This window comes from Gallus gallus, chromosome 1 (genome assembly GCF_016699485.2).
Source record: "Gallus gallus isolate bGalGal1 chromosome 1, bGalGal1.mat.broiler.GRCg7b, whole genome shotgun sequence".
Lineage (NCBI taxonomy): Eukaryota > Metazoa > Chordata > Aves > Galliformes > Phasianidae > Gallus > Gallus gallus.
In genome coordinates, this window is record NC_052532.1 from 13,065,101 (window position 1) to 13,087,298 (window position 22,198).

The following is a 22,198-nucleotide window of genomic DNA, read 5'->3' on the forward strand; positions in this document are numbered from 1 at the left end:
AAATTCCTACATTCTCACTCTGAAAATACTGTTTTTTGTGGAATCCACCCTGCAGAGCAGAATGCTTTCTTCAGCACAGAAGGTATTTTGAAGAATCATTATTCTGTGATTCCAGTATTCTCAACACATTGTGAATGAAGAATCTTGAAAATCAGTGTTCCACATTGAGGAAGTACTCTTGCAGTGCACAAGGGGCTATCATTTTTTTTTTTTAATTTCAGATTTATCAAGAACAATAAAAGAAATTGTGACATACATTCAGATGTTAGGCTTCTTACATTGATGACAATGTTATTTTTCTTTTATTTGCCACTATCCAAAATAGCTTATATTAATGTACTCCCAGGTGATCACATTTCCAATAATAAAGCATGTGTAACTTATTCTTCAGTTACACAATGTTGTAATTGGGAAATATAAACAATGAGTCCTCTTCTTTGATAATTAATAAATACAGTTCATATTTTCTTCTTAAGCGCTGGTCTATTTTCCTGCTTGATATGTCTGAAGAAGCCAACATTTGACAGTAGCTGCCAAAGAAAGAATTCTCTCAGTAAAGTGAGAGCAGAAAGAACTCGGTGAAATCTGGTGAAGCCTCTATGTTTGCTAACAGCTTCTCTGTCATCCCCACAGACACTGCAGCATGTCAAGAAATGAACGGGTCAAATTCAATTTTTCCCCAGTGCCTTGTAATCTCTTCACCAGCTGTTAACTGCAGCAATTGATAGGCTGCTCTAAAACATTCTGGGCCAGAATATTCATCTAGAAAACAGTAGGCCATAGATCTTGGCTCCAAAAATAAGTAAATTTCTTTGAAAAACTCCACATTTCTAATGTAAAAGAAAATATCTCTCACTAAACTTTTGTAGTTTTATATGTCAGTATATGACATACAATTCCTTTATACCTTTTATCTTAGTTGTGTGACTAAGAGCAGAAAATATTCCATCTATACCGTCCTGCTCCAGAAGCAGGACAAAGCAATAAGGTTTTCTGAGTATGTCTTTGAGACTATCAGTGCTATATTAGGATGCTTTTGAGGAGGACATAAGGAAATCTCTGTTTTATAACAATAGCGTGAAACTTTTTAATGAAAATGTTTACCATCCATGTCATAAAGACACAACCTTAATTGCTGAAATTTTATGCAAAAAAGCCATAGCTAAAATTCACCCTATATTATTACTATGAATTATAACAGTCAGTCAGAACAAAGGCAGTCATGTTCTACAATAGTCTAGAAGACGTTTGCTTAATACCTATTTTTTCTGCCTAATTAAGCTTTAATGAGTTATTTAAATGCTCAGGTCCCCAAATTGCCACCTCTAAGACCATTAGCATAATCACTCATTTTACAGATGGGTTTTCCAAACAGATGTTTGAGCACTACAATAGTAAGGGTAATATAAGAACTAATTTAAAAAGAACAGTGATGTTAAAATGAAGGAAAAAACAGGGTTCTACAGAACAGATTTTTTGGTCTAATTTTTAATTCTAAAATGTTATCCACACAGAAGATCCCTTTTGTTTAGTTAATCCAATGAGGTAAAAAAAAACACCCACCATTCTGTCCTATTGAAAGGCTTTTAGCAACAGTGATGCAATTTGATGCTCTTTTTTGGTTTTAGCTGTTTATTTAATTGCTCAGTCATGATCATTAAATACTGTTCCAGAATCAGAGGGAAACCCAAAATGGAGGAAGCTGTGGAATGACTTTCAGAGCTCTCAAATACACTGGTGAGCAAACCCACTTCATTCCTCTGGAAAGACTGTGGTTTTCCTAGTTCAGTGATGACCACTTTGCTCTGACTGCTGTTAGATCATGCTTTCTAGAGGGAGATCCTTACAGTTCATGATTGCACTTCTGAAAAAGCAGGAAAGAGACACTCAGAGCAAAAAGCAGTCAGAAGAAGGCTACTGCCCTCTCTGCCCTCATCCTTGGCTCTGGAAAGGTTCTGTCAGATGGGAAGCTAAACCATTCTGTTTGTCAGACTGTCTCTTCACCATTTTCCACGTATTTTGTACTTTGGAGAAGCCTATCAGTGTAAACAAGAATATATGTGGGAGCTTTTATTAAGACATTGGCAGGCTTTCACTGCCTTATGGTTTAGTATTTCATATTGCTTTTGTAGTATGTTTTGAGATACAGAATATATTTGAAAGTATCTAAAATAGTGCCAGATTCTAAAACACTGGGCATCTTTAGAATTTTAGTAGGAGACTGAAATAATCCAAAACATTAACTGTTTTTAGATTACCAGTATAAACAGTACTTCAGTGTATTTTAAACCATTGTAAAGTAGTAACAAAAGATTACTTTTGAATTACTTTCCTTTTCAGAAATTCAAGTGTAACTTTGCATTTTTCCAATGCACGGTGGCTTTATCTTTAATGCGTTAGTAAAAACTGCATTTTCAAATCTCCTGATTTAAAACCCTAACTAATCATAACATAGAATTAGTTATTTATGGCCACAAAAAGCAAGCCTTGTTCTCATTATGCAGTAAGCACTAGCTGTTTATAGATCTGACAGCTTGTTGGACGCGATCCAAACCTATAGTGCTATTATTCCTCAGTAAAATTTAAACAGCTGTAGTCGTGTAATTCAAAACCCTGGAAGACTGCTGCAGTGCTTGTTCTACTTCAGTATACCATGAATGCAGGATGCAGCCAGTCATATAAAGGATTCTCTTCTTCACAGAATGGAAGAAAGACGTGAAGTACAAACCTGAATGCAACCTGAAAGGTCCAAGTAGATGAGCTTGTGACATCCTGTGCCAGTGCCCAGGTACTGTAAACCTTTGTCTGTGAATTTTCTGCAGTGAGCTAAACTCAGATACTGCAAATTGGGAAAGTTCCTTTTCAAGATAAAATAGAAAAGAGAGAAAATTATCACAAGAGTACGTTATAGAATCAGAAAAAGGCAAAATAGCAGAGCTAAACTATTCTGAAAATTACTGTAAAGAAATTGTGTTAGACATTTAATAGAATTCTCTTGCTAAAAGTCTCTTTTTTTCCACTGCACTTTCTACTGCGGTGTATTGGAGAATAGCATTATCATATAACATACTTCACTGAATGAAAACAATACCATTTAAAAGTTATTTTGAATAACTACAAAACCATACTTTTTTAATTAACTGTGATTCTTGTGTGCATACTTTGAAAACTAATAGGCTTTTCAGTGCAAACTTGCTGGACTGTTGTTGCCATTGATTTTACAAGCAGCGCCTGGTGGAAATGAAAGCCAGAGCTCTATCAAAGGACATTAACAGCAAAAAAAGTACAGTTAGAGCTTCTCTGCTCCTACAGTTATTTAGAAGAGTACTACTAAAAGAACCTGAAAAACTGATAGAGATACAAAAGCGAATGAAGTACCCACATCTTATATCTTTCAATGCTTTCTGAAGTTTTAATCAGTTCTTCTGGAAAACATTGCTTTATAGTAAATGTTAGCTAAAAGAAAGTAAACTCTATGAATGGAAAATATTAATCTACAGCACCGTGTAAAGGCTAAGAATCTATACTTGGAATATATTTAAATTTCCATCTGCAGATCTGGTTTATAGCACAGTGAAAACCCTTCATTTTACTGAACTAAATTTCTAACTGGAATAAATAACTATTGCCACAAGCACCACAAATGGAAGTACACAGAAAATCAGAGCCTAGAATTAGGACCTACTGCTCTGGTTTAGTTGTAGGCATACAGTGCTGCAGTTCTGCAAGTCAGCAAAAGTTAGGATTTTGAAGAAATACAGGAACACCCACGGAGGAGTTAACTACCTGAGGAGTGGCATTGATTTTCAGAGCTGACTTTATACTTTCCACATAGAGTGGGGAAACATGGCAACTTGAACTGAACTGCAAATACATATATACACAGGAAGCCAGAAAATAATGTTAACTTTAAAAAATGATAATAACAAACCTTTTAAAAATAAATGTAGGATTACATTTCATGAAAACATTAAAGAAGACAGGCAATGTAAATCATGACTTTCTTCTTCTTCTGTAAATCATTTCTTTCTTCTTGAATACAGAAATATATTTCTTGATAGAAGCATAAAGTTTTTTTGCATTTTAGTGCAAAAATCACTACAAGTGATTATGCTTCCAAATGCATCTAACAAGACAGACAATAAAGTAATGAACTTTTATAAATAAGGTTGTGCTACAAGGTTGCGTAACTTAAGATATAGGGAAGCCTTTCTTATGGGATTTTGAAACCTGTGAACAAAACCATCCAGTACTCTTGAAGAGACATTGATTTTCCTTATAGGTCATATGACTCATTTCTATGATCTGGGAATTTTAGTACATGACTGCTTCTGCCATCTTTAAAGTGACAGCTTTTGAAGAATTTAAGCTTGAGCACATAGACTCCTTATAAATCCTTGTTTTGTGTGAAATCTGCAGAAATGCTCTCATACTGGCTTTTTAAAATTAATTTGGTATTAACAGTCTCAGGATCATTTCTTTAATGCAATCTGATAAAATCACCATCTCATGCTTATTCTTAATAGCTAATACTCATGCCTATCATATAAAGAAGCACTTTTCAGAGTGGAAATGCACCCAAAAATCAGTGTCAGTATGGAGGAAAAGTATGGAAAAGTAGGAGAGAATCAAAAATCACCAAATAGCTTTCAGCACATTCAGCCTACATTAGTTCCTTGTTCCAGAAATGGACATTTGCTATCCAATAGCAAACCTCATGTGCAGTACTACAAAATACAATACTGCCACCTTTAAGAACTCTGTACTAGTTACACTATTACACAAGACCTGCGGTGAGCTGACACGAAGTGTTTATGAAATGTGTCTTCTAGCAAATCATTCACAGGACAGCAACTTTTTGTATTTCCTTATAAAATAGGAAACAGTGAGCTTTGCTTTTTGTCCAAAAATAGTCTCTAAAAGAGTGGTATTTTATACTTTCAAACCAGAAGCTTCACGTGTGAAAAGGAAAATTTACTATTTATGAGGTAGAAGTTAACTGCAAAACGTATACTAGCATTTAACCAGAGAAGAACTTTTCTTTTTGTTTTAATCATTTTATTGCATTAAAAGCTTTGTCTACACTGGAGACTTTTTTCTTTTGTAAATGTGATTTACACATGAAAAGAAATATATGGTTCTGACTCTTGGTAGTAATAGGATACTCAGATAACCAGAATAACATAGGCTGGGATAGATAGATAGACAGATGATAGATAGATAGATCGATAGACAGACAGACAGACAGACAGAAAGAAAGAAAGAAAGAAAGAAAGAAAGAAAGAAAGAAAGAAAGAAAGAAAGAAAGAAAGAATAGCTTTTCCAAACTACAACAAAAATATGTGGAAATATAAAAAGACAAAGTATCAGCCAACGTGGACGAAACACAGATTGTGATGAGAGTAATATTGATGAAGAGGTGACTGGCAAGATTGGAGACACTCAAGAAAAATTTTTGCCAAAGCACATGTTGGTAATATGAAGATACAGCGCACAGAATTAAAAAGAATAAAAACTGTGATGACAGTGAAAAAGAAGAGATTTTTGGACTTTGTGGGGGTGTTGCTGAAAGGACAGCATTAATTTTATTAATGGGAAAGAGAAATAATGTATATCTTCAAAATCTATATACATCTTTGTGGAGGCACATCCTTGACCATCATGCTTTTCCTTTATGTCAGCTTTTAATGCAGCAAAAACCTCTAATTCACCAAATCTTCATGTCTCATAGAAGGACACATCTAAACAGGAATGACAGACCTCTAACAACATTAACTATTTGTCTTCCATTCACTGATCTTCCAAATTAGATCTAAGAATAACTCTTTTGCAGTTGGCACACAACTATTTGGCTCACACAATAAACCCACCCACAATCTTCTTTCACAAAGAAGAATTTTTACAAATATTCCTTTGTGCAAACTTCTTGTATCATCAGGAATAGCTGGACATGCCACCGAATTTTTTTAACTACCATGTTGTCTTGAAAGTTTCTGTAGAAATCTGTGAAATACATAGGGTAGCTAGCATATATTTTTAAGTATAATAAAAAGTGAAAGAGAAAAAGGATTTGTCATCTAAGTCAAATGTATTGAGTGTTTTGTAAGTTTTGTCTAACAGACAGAATCTGGTAAATCTCTTCAGAAGGGTATTTCTACAATACATGCCTCAAAGCTTACTGTATGAGTAAAACAAAGACACTTTAACATTTACTTTTAACCTTACCTTGACAAAAGTTGTAGTGTTCCATTAGTAATATTTGTATATGACAAATTTAAATAGAGAAGAGATCTGCAGCCTTCAGCTATGAGTCTCATTGATTCATCCTGAATAATAAAAAAAATCCAGATGTACATTAAAATTATATTTGCATCAATTTATCTTACATTTGTATATACGTAGATTTCTCTGAAAGTAATGTCTCCTATTTATTTCCATGGAAACTACAACATTTACAAAGAGTGCAGTAACACTATTTGACAGAACAAATTCTCACCTACAAAAAACTATTAAACTATTTTTCAATATAGTCATTGCCACAAGCATTTTGCATTTTTGCCAGTGAAGAACAAGAACCTGCATGCTGTGCTTGTAGAAACCTACACCAGTGCAGGTGACCCACTGCCAATATTGCACTGCAGAAATGCAGTATCCACCACCTCACTGTGCTCACATTGACTGTTTGATCTCCGTAAACATTCAAAAATGTTGACAGAGATGTCAATGGGTGCCACTGTTTCTGCATGGAGGAATTCAGTGACATTCTTTTTGCTTTATATGCACTTCCGTGCCAGACGCCATTCTGTCAGACTGTCCCCCTGCTATTATGTATTGGATGGCAACAAAACATAACTGGATATTGTCAGGATATTTTTCAGCTTCCACTGTCATACCACCAACATCTGCCTCTGATGTCATGTGCCAACATAATAAAGCAGGAGGCATTACTTTCGGAGCAGCCCTCATATAATAACAGAAACAAAACCTCACCTCAACATGTATTTTTAAATCATCATATTTATTTTTACACATGAAAGCCATTTTCTTCAATCTCTTAGCAGAATACTAAGAAACATACAATACTACTTTTATCACATGAAGTATGATAATTTTAACATTGCAGTTCAGTTAAGCATACGGTACTTTTCACATATGCTACTGAAGGATATCACATTTACATATTCACTGTCACTGAGTCCTTACTCATTTTTCAAAGATCTAAGTAACAAAGGAGATTTCAAATGACTGGAAGGAAGGAAATGTTGCATTCACCTTCAGGAAGGGGAAGAAGAATCCAGGAAACTGTGAGTCTTTCAGCCTCACCAGAGACTCTAAGAAATTTATTTAGAGACCCTCCTTGAAGCCATGACCAAGCAAATGAAAGATAAACAGGTGTCAGGGAACAGCCAGCAGGAATTTACTAAGTACAAAGTATTCCTCACGGATGTAATAGTTTTCTATGATGACATAACAAAATCTTTGGATAAGAGGAGAACAGCAGTTTGTGTATCTTGACTACAACAAGGCCTTCAACGCAGTATCTTTTATATCCAAATGTGTAAAATACAGGCTGGATAAGTAGATTTCAAAGTGAGTGAAAATTTTCCTGGACTGCTAGGCCAAAGCACTATCACCAGTATTGCTAAGTACCACTGGTGTCTTGTGGCAACTGACATTCCTCAAGGGTCAGTATGTCTTCCTCCTTGAAAATATTGTTAAGTATCTACTACCTCCAAATGTCAACAGTTCTCCAATTTCACCAGTCCTCTGAGTTTGCCAAAATATGATATTAGGAAGTTTACAGTAGTTATGTCATTACTGTTGATTTCTTCCTTTTTTATTTTTATTTTTTTCCAAAATTTACTATGTAATGTTTGGGTCAGAAGCCACTGCCCTATTAGGTATAATTAAAATTCTAAGAATATTTTAGAATAATTAGTCTAAATTCTATGACAAACTAAGCATCTGAAGTAATCCGGATATACAAGTACATTCAAAACCTGTTAAAAAGATAAGAGAAATTTTAAAGAAGAGTTGCACTTTTTTTCTGCTCTTTGCAGAGACATGCTGAAATTAATCACATCTAGGAGATGGTTGAGATCTATGTTATGTGAATTCAGCTGTGAATTGCACATAATCAGCAATTTTAAGACCATGCCAAATGAGCATTGTGAACATGACAAGAATGTATTTATTCACAAGGTTCATGTAGTATAAATTTTAGCCTCTGGATAATTGGATAGTCTAAGACAAAAGCATAATCCTAAAATAATTATTCTCAAATGTTGATACTTGTTGAAAAGTTTCTTATCTTTTAGTTCATTTGAAAAAAATACAGCGGAAGACTGATTGGCGAGCTTCCTCTGTAATAGGTATGTGGATAAAGTTTGTGTTACTTACATTCAATCCCTGACATTCAGAGAGATTTAAATCTTGCAAATTCCTACATTCACCTAAAAAAAATAAAAAGTTGCTTTGAAGGTTAAAAGTTCAAATTCTCTGAGTGCCATAGAAACTTAAGTACTTCTCTTACAGATTTGGTCCATCTAGGCTAATATCCTACTTAACACTATTGCAGTATCAGATTACCGAGAAGAAAGCACAGACACACACGCACAAAAAAGTAGTATACAAAGCTGAAGTTGTCCAGAGGAAAAATGTCTTCTTAACACTTCATCAACTAATATCTGGCTTATGAATCAAGCTGCTTTCTGTCTTACATTACCAAAGGATGAGAAAGTTCTCTAGTTAAGAAATTTAGTGTTAGGAAATGACAGAATTAAGTTTTCTAAAATGTGTCTGTTCCCTCCCACTGTTACATGATGATACCATAATTTGATTATATAGATGAACTATTTTTTCCTTTGACAAGTAGAGGAGCAGCAGCAAGACTAAATATACAAAATGCTCTGCTTATCTTCTGCAGCTGTGGAATTTAGGAGAATTTAGTTGAGACATTCTCTTATGTGTCCATTTAATTTCTTGTTTATAACATCTATTTTGCAGAAATCTTTGCAATTTTAACTAAACAATGAAAAGTGGATGTTTGACACTAGAAGCAGCCCTTACACATTCTTTCAACCACTCTCCTTGCCAAATTTTAAGTCTATCCTCAACGGTCATTATGTAATAATGCTTTTTGCCTTAATCCAATCTTTAGAAATAACCAATCTGACTAAACTAATATGAAAATAAAAAACAGGCCTGATACACATACCTAACATGGAAAATGCAGTATGAAATGTCTATAGAGTTAAAAGAAGTACATAAAAAATATTTAAAAAAAACTAGTAAGCCAAATACAAGTTTTCAATTGCAGTCAAGCATTAGTCCAACCGGAGGTCTGTCCTACAAGAGTGGGACCTTGATCCCTCGAGATCCCTGAGAGGGATTGCACAACTCAAAAGAATCTATGCAGTTAAAATCATCATTGAGGCTGCTAAGCCACAGAAATGACATACCTCTTATAGGGTTCTTGCCCTAAGACTAAATGGAACGTATTTCACATGAGAACTTGTAAACGCTACTGAAAGGAGTTGCTCATTTTGATATTACAATTGATTACAATAATTCGATGGCAGAATAATACTGGTACTAAATGCCAATTCAGATTTAGGAGATGGAAAGGACGAAGAAAGAATATCTCATTTCATAATTATTTACTATCTTTCATCATCCAAGTTCTTATCTTTTTCTAATTCCAAGCACCTGTGGATAGAATGAAAGTTGAATACTGAAAAATGTTGAAAAGTTCAAAACAACACAGAGGATTCCAGTTATGGCTGATGTTATTAAAACACACAATTAACACGCTGGTATATAACTTCTGAAAAGTAACAAATCTCACTTTTCATGTGAGGGATAAAGTCATTAGTATAATGCACACAACAAATTAACAGAAACTGAATGCTGATGGAGAACTGGCAAGTACAGCGTTAAAAATGGAGACTCCAGTGGGGTTTTCAAAGTTGGTATTGACAGCAGTTCACATGGTTTGGAGGTATAAAGCAGCATGCACAGATAGGATTATTTCTTTTTTTAATATAAGCTATAAGTACACAAACACAGAAAATACCCCTTAGTCCAGAATTGATTTAAACTACCAATTCGCTTAAACATGACAAATTGCTTTGCTTTCAGAAGGATTTTATTTAATGTTAGTTCTTTTATTATAGAACCTTTCTACCAGAAAAATACAAGGTTTATGAGACCAAAACAGCGTTGCTTCAGAAACAGAACATCTGGGAAACTGTCTGCATTCAAGATTGGGATCTACTACCACCTTATGTAACAAGGTCAAAAAAGATAGAGAATAACACAAAGATGTCTACTAACATAGAAAAAATAACTGAGTACACAATTCAAACAGTGAAGAATTGAAAAAAAAAAAAAGTTTTAGAAGGAAATGAGCAAAAAGTAGGAAATTAATGAGATGAAAAAAAAATTCAGACAATATAAATATCTCAACAGTGAAAATGTTTCTGAGGAAACACAACTTTGTGGCCAAAATATACTGAAAACAACTGCATTAAGGGCAGTGTATAGGACCACTATAGGAAATACAGGAGCAAACATTGGCTAAAAACTTACTAATGCAATTTTGGATGCAGTTGCATGGTGTAGTTCTTATCTTCCTCTAAGAATTATCCCTGGGTAAAAGCTCCTGGCTTAACACCTCTATCCTCTGTCTTCTCAAGTGGGCAGACCTGGGAGCGGTTTGAAGCAAACCACTGTCAAGTTCCTCAGATTCCTTTGCATCTTGCCTACCCTCAGATGACACAGTAACCTCATATGCTTTTGAAAATTACTACATTTAGGTCCTTCTCAGAGCAGTCTATGCAAATTTATCTGGCATGTGCCATGAGAGACACATGGTAGTACCAGAGTTGGTTGGGACAAAATGGGAGTCAACAAGAAAACAAATGCACTTTGTATTGTGAGTTGGATAGAAACACTGGGTGTAGGTCAATTTCTACATTATACTGGATGTTGTCCCTATTGGAACATCCAGTAGGTCAGTACCCAGAAAGCTGGAAAATACCAGCCTCAAGCTCCTCTTTCAAGCTTATGAACCAAGATGAATTTAAATACAAAGATTCAGTCTGATGGCATTTTTGAACACCCAAGAACCTTGTGACGAAAATCCAGTATCAAGCAGTCTGCCTAATCTTCCATGTTTTAGCAAAATAAATGACAGTAGATCACAGATGATAGTAAAAACAACTTTCTCAAAGTAACTTTGAAGTTCGAAGTAATGTAATGACTGAGTACTTTACTGAAAGCTGCATACTATGCACAAGCCTCCATGAAAAAGCCTATTTCATCTGTTCTAATATTTTATTTTTCTTCCAACACAGGGATACCACGTACCCCAGCTGTGCCTATTCAGATCTGGACAACGCTGATTAAGACAACCAAAAATTTCTTCCAGCTGTCACAGAAAAATAAGTGGGGCAAGCTGAATGTCAGGATGCAAGTCATTACTATTATAATACTACTTCTTCTTTGTAAAGCATCTGACTTTAGGAAGACAAGGAATAGGAATTTGAGAAAAAATGAAAGGGAAAACATCTTAAGAAGAGCATCTAGCACCGTTAAGCGCAATGTCCAAGGCCAACCATGTGATATATATGTTTACCTTCATGAGAAATATCTAGATTGTCAGGAAAGAAAATTGGTTTTTGTGGCACCTGATTGGCCTGAGGATTTGAAGCACATGCTGCTAGCAAGAAACAGGATTCGTAAATTGAAGAATAATATGTTTTCTAAATACAAAGTATTGAAAAGTCTGGATTTACAGCAGAATGATATATCAAAAATTGAGAGCCAGGCTTTCTTTGGTTTGAATAAACTCACCACACTCCTACTCCAGCATAACCAAATTAAGAGTTTATCCGAGGAGATTTTTATTTATACGCCCAGTCTAAACTACCTTCGTCTTTATGATAATCCCTGGCATTGCAATTGTGAACTAGAAACTCTTGTTACAATGCTACAGGTTCCAACAAACAGAAATTTGGGAAACTATGCCAAGTGTGTGCACCCAATAGAACTGAAAAATCAGAAGCTAAAACAGATAAAAGCTGAACAGCTGTGTAGTGAAGAGGACAGGCAAGATCCCCAAAATATAAAACAGAAACCTGAAGCTACCAAACCAGAATTTGATTCTTCTTTGTGCCATATGTATGTGTTTCCTGTACCAACTCTGAACTGCAAGAGAAAAGGTTTGTATATATTCTCCTGACTGAATGAATGATTTTCATATTCTAGCCCCCTTACTGCTGCATGTATTATTTAGGACAAATCCATATGGCAACAGTTCTTGCTTGACTCACTTTAACTAATATTTTAATTTCTGTCTCTTTACCAGAAATATTTTTCTTATAAATATTCTTTAGTTCTCTAGAACAACATATCCAGTGAAAATCAACAGGAGTTAAATTAAGCCTATGCTTAAACTACTGAACCATCAGCACCTCAACTGTCTAATACTACAATGGCAAGCATACTAATCAGTCATATTACAGCTGTCCCAAAGTTGCTGCACCGACAAAAAGATGCATGGAGCACATTTCCTTTTATTTTTTCCAGTGTATAAACACAAAGGTTTCACAAAAGTTAACAAAAGGAACCTAAATGCAAAGAAGAGTCACTACAGCCTCACATGTACTTTGCAAGATTTCTTCCTCTGAAGGAAGAAATAGTATGCTTTTCTTCATAAAGCATACTCCTCTGTGCTCTTCCTCTCAGTACCCAACAAACACTTCAAAGCTGAAGTGTCTTTAGGAAATGTTTCTCAGTCTCTTGGATCCATTCCATTCCCAAATGCATCTCAGGCTCCTAAAAGCCATAGTTAAGCCCTAAGGGTAAACCAACTGTGGCATGTATCAATACAAAAATGCACATTTACTCATGCTTTGTATTTCTCATATTTTATACCACAATGAAACAAAACACGGAACAGAACAATTCTGAAGAGTGTTGTTCTTTAACATTATAAAATCTGAACTAAAAAGCATTGCTAGAAGTAGCACAAACTGGGAGAACTTTTTTCCCAACTTTTGCAAAGTATATCCTGCAGAACTAGATCACTGCAGTATGTTTTGTCTACTTGTATCACACAGTGTGTTTGCTAAACTTCTATTTCTTTTAATGGTAACTTATACAATTCTTCATGAGTTCTTACTCTTGAACTTAGACGTTGGAGACGTTACATAAATATAAAGAATTAATATTTTCAGCATTAGATGACATGGTTTGTCTATTACATATTCCATAAAAATTATTGATGATTTTCCCTTTTTATCACTGCTAAATTCCTCTCTTACTATGTCTTTTTATTAATGATTTATGTTTTTTATTGGCCAACACTTATTAACTTCTTAATAATCCCTTATCTTTCTTCTTCTTGTAAATAAGAACTTAATAATTAGACTACAAATTATGATCTTAACTATCCCTCATATGAAGGACATTACATCATCAATTATCTCATGTTTCTAGAAAACAGTGCTGAACAAAAAGAGGTATATATTATTATGTACATATATCATTATATACATATCTTATACATATACATATATTATACGTGTACGTAAATATACAGATACATCTATTATAATATAAATATTGATATAAGACTGACATTCTGTCTCTTTCCCTTCAGTGGTATAGAAGAGATGAGCTGAATACATTAGTATATTCAAAAACTTTGGGCAAGAAAAATGTTATATTTTTTTCCCTAACTCCATAGTGACCTTCAATCCTGTCTGCTCTTCATGGGAGCTTCCCAGAATTTGAAAAATAAATTACTGACTTCAGTAATAATAATGAATAAATAAAGTTACTTCAACACCCACAGGAGTGTACTACAGAGTACAGGACTCCTTCCTTCAGGTCAAGAGCTATCTCTATCACCCCTGGACTTCCTGAATGTCTAGCACACACACAATGAGTAAGTCTCATTTAGGAAGTATCAGATCTACTGTGCATATGCTTGACAGCTGAATGCACATATCTCATGAAAATTTGGAATTTCTGAACATATGGTAATCTTTGATGAAAGCACTGAACTTATCTGTCCCTGCATATGATTACTGTGCAGCAGATGCACAATTTCCCTGAAATTTTCATCAGAAAAAAGTACAATGGACTCAAATTCTTAGCAAAAAATAAAATTTCTTCTAAATCTATGTGAACAAGATTTCAGAGTAGGAGGAGAGTTTATCACCTGTCAAATCAGCAAGATGACCCCGAAAGCTGAAACCCATTATTTGTTTACAATTGAGGGGATGGAGCAACAAGTAGGATAGCGTTACTGTGCATTTCAGTAGAGAAATGAGAAGGCCTGCACTTCGTCCCTCAGGTCATCAGCTTTCAGCTAATGCCAGAAAGCTCATGGAATAGACATCTTAAAAATGTAAATATTTCTTTAAAATAAATATATAAATGTATATATCTCCTCCTTTTAAATAACTTCTTATTCGTATCTCATCAGATCAGTGATACACCAGAACAGACAGTGCCTCAGAACATTCTATGTCCTTGACTGTTATAAGAAAGAAAAATAAAAAACAAAAGTTCTCTGCTTTTCTGCAAAATAATCTGGATTCACAAAAACAGCTGAAAAAAATCTGCATTCTAGAACACAGACATCAAGAGTATGTTAATGTCTATAAATTCAAGCATTATTTTCATTCATTTGGCGATAAATAGACCCTAAACCTTGACATCTGCACAAGCAGGAAACATTCCAACCGGAACAGGCAGGAACATTTATAATATTTACATATTTATAATACAGGTATTATCATTCCAAAGCTCTACTGAAATTCAAATATAAGGCAGGAAGTATCTGATGCGTTGCTTTAGTCTCAAGAATGCCTGATAATTGAGACATCTTCAAAATTCTGAAGTGTACAGACAACACCAATTTCAGCACAGATTCAGGAATTATACTTTTATTTAAAGACAGTTAAAGAAGGGGTACTACCACTCATTTTACTCTAACAGTCCAGGATTAGAACACTACATTTAGTAGACAGAAAGCCTGGAGATAAGGTTTAATAACTCCATCCGGAGAAGATTCTGACCACACCTGGCACTTCTCAAGAACGTGCCCTTACTATCAATCTAGAAGCTATTCCTTCTGTAACTCTTTAAAAAGGAACTTTTAAAAATAATGACTGAGACATGCTTGTCTACTTTGGAAATGCCAGCGATACAAATAGGGTAGAGAAGCAGACAGGCAGAATACTTAGAAATGTCACTATGCTGCCTGGACAAAAAATAATATAAGTATTGTAAAAAAACATATATTGTTATAAATAATAAGCAACTAAAATTATAGAATTACAATTATAACTACACATATTACTAAATACTATGATTATTACCACTTTTGTTGCTAATAAAATTTTACCTTTTGGCAATATAAAACAAAAGATGTAACAGAGCACACTGTAATTTGATTATGGAATATGTTCCCATAGCAATGAACATTTATTTACCCCATGGATTGTTTTCTCTATTTACATGTTTACCACATACCTTTCATTAGTGTCTTTACTACCTATCCCATTCCTATACAAATGAGTAATACGGTACTACTAAAATAAAAATATAAAACACCAAATCAGGTTTTACTATGATCACTAGTGAAGAAAGCAACTTTCACATGAAATGTAAAGATGGAAAAGAAGAAGGCAGTCAAAGTCAGAAGCTGAAAAAACATTGATAGAAGTAGCAGGGGGAAAAAAAAAAAAAAAAGGAAAAGAAATAATGTGAGATCAACAAAGCTCAGTGTGCAAATTTGAAACCTAAGCAGTAATAATAACCTAAAACTGATACAAATTCTCTCTTTTCCATTTTTTAAGATTTAAAAAAAGTTCCAGGTAACATACCTCCAGATATAGTTAAACTTGATTTGTCCTACAACAAAATTAGACAACTACGACCCAAAGAGTTTGAAGACGTCAGTGAACTGAAGATATTAAACCTAAACAGTAATGGAATAACTTACATTGATCCTGGTAAGAATAATTTTAAATATTCATTTTATACTTACTTGTGTTTTATAAACTGTAAACTTTGGTAAAGTCTCTGTCATATACAAATATGCAAGAAAAAAGGACCTAAAAATTTAGAAGTTGGTGCAAATTTAACCTTTTGTAGCATTCAATTCACAAAGGTTTGCATTGTAATGTATAAATCGTCAAGTCAATGAAGAGTGACTGATTTCAGCAGCCCTTTAACACTAATCCAGCCAATACAAAAATAGAATTTTGCAGACCGAAGGCTAAATGTTTACCAAAGTGCCAAATAGTTGAATACCTTTAATTATGATTTCCAATTTGAGAAAAGCTATAATATAATGAATGCTGCTTTTAAATAATAATGGATATGAAGTAATAGACAAACTAAAAGAATTAAAACTCTTTTTGATCAAAAAATGCTACACATGATTGCTCTTAAATTATTTATTATTAGACCTCAAGCGACCTTGTTTAGCAGTTTGCTTATTGCCTATTTGCATTTGATTTTTGATTATGAAAGCAGACACAAGGAGAGATAGAAATAATGAAGCAGTAGAGTATCCTCTAGTAGTATTTTAGAAGTTAAATAGGAGAAAGTGATAATATCAGTAAAAGGGTATTTCTGAGATTCAGCAATTGAGATTCAGCAATATACTTATTCAAATTAAGACTTCTGTCATGATACAAAACTTGCCAAAAGTATGAAGTGCTCTCTGAAATATGCCTCAGAAATATTATTATTATTAAGATCTTAATTTATTATTACATGAACACAAACATACATATTAAAACAACTAGTCTTTCACTTTTAGTCTAATATGCAATCATCTCTTGTAATTCTACTTCTGTGTCACGGAAAGAACACAAGAATTCTATGAGTAAATCAAATATTCATTCATCTCCATTGGCACCGTACTACACTCATGCATTTTCATAAGTGTTTTACAACTTTATCAGCAATACAACCACTCTGATGATGACATTTTCAGGACAATATCTGTCAATACTCAGGGTACAAACCATTTAATAAAGATCTGTGTTTGAAAAGTCTTTTTGTGGTGCTTAGTAAAAACAAAAAAAAAGTTATGAAAAAGTTATTTCTTGTTGCAGATAAGCATATCTTCTCTAATTCATCTATAAAAGTTACAAATAAATACCTTTCTTTTGATAAGCTGCTTTCTCAGGGCTCAGTAACTTAGAAGAGCTGGATCTATCTAACAACAGCTTGCAGAATTTTGAATATGGAGTACTGGAAGATCTTTACTTTCTGAAAGTTCTGTGGCTGCGAGAGAATCCTTGGAGATGTGATTACAACATTCATTATCTTTTCTACTGGTTGAAACATCACTACAACGTCCACTACAATGGCCTAGAATGCAAAATGCCTGAGGAGTACAAAGGATGGTCTGTCGGAAAATATGTTCGGAGTTATTACGAGGAGTGTCCAAAAGACAAGCTGCCCATTTATCCAGAAACTTTTGATCTGGACAAAGATGATGAGGAATGGGAACGACACAAAGAAAAGTCAGTTCAAACAGTTAAAAAGCACAGTGTAATTGTCACTGTGCTAGGCTAAGGAAACCCTTTTTTTTTTAGTGAATTCAAATATTTGATACTCCAACAAAAAAAGGAACCCAACACACTGTTTACATTTTTGTTAACTATACAAATTGCAAGACTATTTGCCTACAAGGATTTCTGTTTAATGTAGTGAACAAATACAGAATGGCATTAGTTACACAGAATCCTTTCATAAGTAGTTGTTTCTGACAGTTTGTTCTGCACATTCTTGTGAAATTTTCTGGTAAAAATTCAAAACTATGCAGTAGAAATAGGTAGACACAAATGTAGATGTGGTGGGGAGAAGCTGTGTATGAACATTATGTATGAATGTAGTTTATGCAGATATGGAGTCGCTGCAGGATTGTGACCAACACACAACTTTCTTGAATGTACTGCCAGTTCTCTGTATCTATCAGTTTCCTGAAATATCCACAGAAAACATTTTTAAGATTTTGTATCAGCCTCCTGTTGTTTTACTGTATATAAAAAGAATAACAAAAAGCAAACAAACAAACAAACAAAAAAACCTGAAGACTTAAATCTTAAATACAGTTCTAGAAGAACAGGAATGGCAGTTGTTATACTGATTAATATTCAAACCCAGAAGTTGGGTTCTATTTGCTGATTTACCTGCATTCCTATTCAGTCTTAACTCAACAACCCAGATTCTGCCTCTTCTGTGCCCAAGCTGCCTGAAAATAGGAGTAGCCAAGACACCGCTAGCTGCAGCCTTCCTAGGAAGCATTTTAGTCATCATATCAGCTTACACGACCTCCCTTGTAGATCAAGAGAAGCACATAGGCTGCTGCAGTCTGCATCCCACATGCCGATTCCCATGCAGACTGAAGGTAAGTATGCATCTAAGCACTCATAGAAGAGCTGGATACTCTCCAAGCTTACCCATCCCAAAACTCACTTGTAAAAATGCACACTATAGTAACTCTTCATCACACAGCTGTCTATGTGAACACATATTCTTAAGAACCTGTGATTATTATTATTATAAAGCCATAGAAATGCCCTGGCTAACCAGTCAGTATCTCTAAAGTTCCTTGCTACGTATTCCTCTACCAAAAAGAGCTATTTTTACTGAAAGACTCCTACTAGCTTTTACATAATGCTTCTGTCTTTTTTTAATTTCTGCACCATTTAATGTTGAACTAGACCTACTGCCTGTTAAAGATAGATATTATAAACTCCCCACACTCAGAAAGGACAATTTTATCCCCAGACAAGTAGGGGATGCTGGATTTAAACTTCAGTATTCCTAGCTCAAGGAAATCCTAGATCAAGTAAGAAATACACGGTGCAGGATAGAGATTCAGGGCCAAAACTTTAAATATCTGTTGACTATCATGGAAGAAATACTGGAACACTCCAGGGAGAAATCTTGCTCTTTTAAATCTCTGCACACAAGTGTGGTGTTTGTGGGTTCCTCTGGTTCTCCAGCAACAATCCCAAAAAGTCAGATGTTTTGGTTTAGAAGTGTAATACAAAGTACTCAGCACTTTTATGCTTACATGAAATAAAAGCACAGCATAAAGGAAAATTTCAGAAAAAAATTAAACATGGTAGAAATTCCAAAAATTTCTTCAGTAAAAACATGCTATTATTAACTGTATTTGTTCATACCCTCCATTACTGAGATTAAATCTATTTAATGGTGCAGATAAACTGAATAATTTAGACATTACACCTGCATATATCTTTAAAAATTGTATAGGAAATACAACAGTACATTACTTCCCTCTCTGTTCCTGGGAATATCCTAAGCATTATCCTAATTTTTAAAGGATAATCTGAGGAAGATATAACACTGATGAAATTCCCATTTGGCCAATAATATTCACTAAACAGGACATTTTCTAGAAACTTCTAAAAGTGCCAAAAGAAAGAAATCCATCATGGTCAGCATTAACTAACAAACTCCTCCTCTCAAATTCTGGAGGATTTTTTCAGTACACAATTGAACTACTGGGAATGATTGAAAAGGACAGGCAATGGAACCAGAGTAGAACATCTGTTAGCAGCAATACAGCCAAAAGAGAAAAGTTGAGTAGGAAAAAATGAGTTTATAAACCACGTCAAGATAATTTCTGCACGGAGTCAGTGTTAAGAAAAAAAAAACTTGAGGTAGGCCAAAGTCAGAGGAGGGAAAGGCAATCCAGGAAAAGAGTATAGGAGGAAAGCTGAGTGAGAGTTCTCTGATCTTTGGTCAGCAGGAGGTTTGCGGTTGGAAAAGCAGTGAAAAAAGATTGGAGATCGCGAACAGTGGTATAACAGTTGGAAATAACAAGTTCTCAAACACTGGCACCAGAAAATGTTGCATCTGTGGGTCCTTGGTTCAAGAGAATGATCAACCGAACATGCTGTGTGTATCTATCTGCACAAGATGTTTAGTGACACCTCAGACACATGCAGTGTGTAAGTGAAGGACATATCAATGTGTACAGGAAGGGATCATTGTTCAACAACTATCTTGCAAGTAAGTTTCACTGTGGAATTGTGAAATCAGTGTCATCCCACAAGCTCCAGGAGGATAATAAAGGAAGACTCATGCAAATTATACCAAAGTGAAGTTCAAGTACTTAGAGTGGATCAAAGGATGGACTAAAGTACTGAATGTGGAACTTCTATCACAGCCATTATTTTCCTTAGATGCCCTCTAGAGCTTCAAACAAGTAACTGGAATTTGTATACTTTTAAGTACAACTCACTGGGGAAACAGAAAGAGCAAAGAGAGAGGGAGAGGGTCTGAAAAAAAAGTAGTTTTCCACATGTTGGCATTTTCAGACATTCATATTGAGGAAGTGTCAAAATAGACAGTTAATGGAATAGAGGAATGGAAATATTAGAGAAGAGCAAGAGCACATGCAGAGTAGTATGTTCTCTGGACATTGCCTAGTAGCAAATTCTTGGACAAAAGACTGCATGAGCAGGAAAAATATATAGGATCTATGAAGATAGTAGAGAATGAAGCAGCCCACGATAAGAAACAAAAATCTATTTGAGAAAAATACAAGCAATTAACAGTTGATAAGCAAGTCAGCATTACAGGTTTATTTTTCATTCCTCTGAGCTTCTCTGGAATCTACTGTAAATGAAAGTATACTCTCCATGAAACGACACAGTCACAAGCCACAATTTAATCTTGAAATTTCTTTATCTCTGTACTCTTTAGTTACAAAGGCTCCAGGATCACTTCCGTATCTACAAGCAACCCAAGGGTCTTTCTCTTACTTTGCATGCTTTTTAAATTTATTTCAGTAATCTCTCTTAATTCCCCTGCTTTCTCTGTCCACACCAAGGGAATAATTGCACAATAGCGCTGCTTGTCTTCTTGAAACACAGTATACACTAGGAGTGTTGTCCAGATGGAACAGCTACACTACTCTAAAGCAGCGTGGCCCTTCTCTGCACAGCACACATTAAATGCAAAAAGGATTATTTTGCATCACTTTTGGCCATAACAAGGTGAAAGAAAAATGAATTCATATGCCAATACTCTGACCACTAATGGGGATAAAGCACTTCACATCCCTCTGAGGAAATCCCAGCTCCTACACTATGAACATGAATGGCAGTTTTTAAACACAATTCCCAGTCATGCATGGAGGTAAAACGATTCTCTACGATCCCTGAGTGGGTGGAGTAACACCACAAACAGCTGAGCTATAATCCACGTATGTCATGTACTCATTTTTCTTCGGCTCAACAACACATTCATTTGCCAAAAACAGTCTTGGCTGGAATCACATAACATTCATATGTAGACATTAAATAATGATTACCATTTCGTGCAAACACTACGTAACAAAGTTACTTTAAATAAAAACAATGTTTAAAAATTGCAATTAATTTACAAACAAAAAATATTAACAAGATTAGCAAGGCAAACAGACCTAAAAAGCAGTTAGCATCATTGTGATTTTACCATTAACAATAAAAACACATTGCCAAAATCTGTGTAATCTTGGATTTATTCAGAAATATGAGGTCAGAACTGTAGCTGGGGGATGCTCCAATGGAAAGGATCATAACATCTGTAGCATATAACTAAACAGACAGTTCAAGGCAGTTTGTTAGCTGAAGAAATGTCAAAGGAAGAGAATTTCAATATGATATTCGATCACTAAAAGAAAATAGAGAAATCATTCTTCAGCAATTTTAAGTCACCCACAAGAGCTTCAAAAGAATGGCATTAAATAGGCCGTATGATCAGTATTAGTGATTTTTAATGGAAGAAATTGTGGCTTTTGAGTACTGTGTTCAGTTTTGGGCACCTCAGTACAAGGACATGGAGGTACTGGAGCAGGTCCAGAGAAGGGCAACGAGGCTAGTGAAGGGCTTGGAAAATCAGCCCTATGAGGAGAGGTTGAGGAAGCTGGGGCTGTTTAGTCTGGGGAAGAGGAGGCTGAGGGGAGGTCTTATTACTCTCTTCCAGTACCTGAAAGGTGTTTACAGTGAGATTGAGGTAGGTCTCTTCTCACTGCTGACAGGTGACAAGACGAGGGGAAATGGCCTCAAGTTGCGCCAAGGCAAGTTTAGGTTGGACGTTAGGAAACACTTCTTTATAGAAAGGGTGGTTAAACACTGGAGTA

The 22,198-nt window shown here is 34.9% G+C and overlaps 2 protein-coding genes across 6 annotated transcripts in view; one reads left to right on the forward strand and one right to left on the reverse strand.

The window, feature by feature from the left end:
• The window catches only part of FBXL13 (F-box and leucine rich repeat protein 13), a 78,655-nt gene that overhangs the window by 28,999 nt on the left and 27,458 nt on the right, over positions 1-22,198 (reverse strand). For all 4 annotated transcript variants that reach the window (XM_040665751.2, XM_415966.7, XM_040665770.2 and 1 more), the window contains 3 exons: positions 8,401-8,453; positions 6,226-6,326; positions 2,729-2,858 (listed from right to left, as the gene is read on the reverse strand). In XM_040665751.2, the coding sequence (XP_040521685.1) occupies positions 2,729-2,858; positions 6,226-6,326; positions 8,401-8,453 (284 nt within the window). The remainder of the gene's footprint in view (positions 1-2,728; positions 2,859-6,225; positions 6,327-8,400; positions 8,454-22,198) is intronic.
• Positions 1,667-21,559, forward strand: LRRC17 (leucine rich repeat containing 17). Of its 2 annotated transcripts, NM_001396929.1 has the most exons (5): positions 1,667-1,737; positions 2,702-2,788; positions 11,358-12,224; positions 15,876-16,031; positions 17,207-21,559. In NM_001396929.1, the coding sequence occupies exons 3-5, from the start codon at positions 11,471-11,473 to the stop codon at positions 17,608-17,610; spliced, it is 1,314 nt and encodes a 437-aa protein (NP_001383858.1). In that variant the 5' UTR covers positions 1,667-1,737; positions 2,702-2,788; positions 11,358-11,470; the 3' UTR covers positions 17,611-21,559. The 2 variants fall into 2 exon arrangements, with proteins under 2 accessions (NP_001383858.1, NP_001185529.1); NM_001198600.2 differs by lacking the exon at positions 1,667-1,737 and having other exon boundaries at positions 2,593-2,788.

What these genes read in the sequence shown, in the direction of transcription:
- LRRC17 (NM_001396929.1), top strand. Translation starts at nt 11,471, where the DNA reads ATGCAAGTCATTACTATTATAATACTACTTCTTCTTTGTAAAGCATCT. An exon ending in TCTGAACTGCAAGAGAAAAG is followed by an intron (nt 12,225 to 15,875) that starts GTTTGTATATAT and finishes CCATTTTTTAAG; the next exon opens with ATTTAAAAAAAGTTCCAGGT. An exon ending in AATAACTTACATTGATCCTG is followed by an intron (nt 16,032 to 17,206) that starts GTAAGAATAATT and finishes TCTTTTGATAAG; the next exon opens with CTGCTTTCTCAGGGCTCAGT.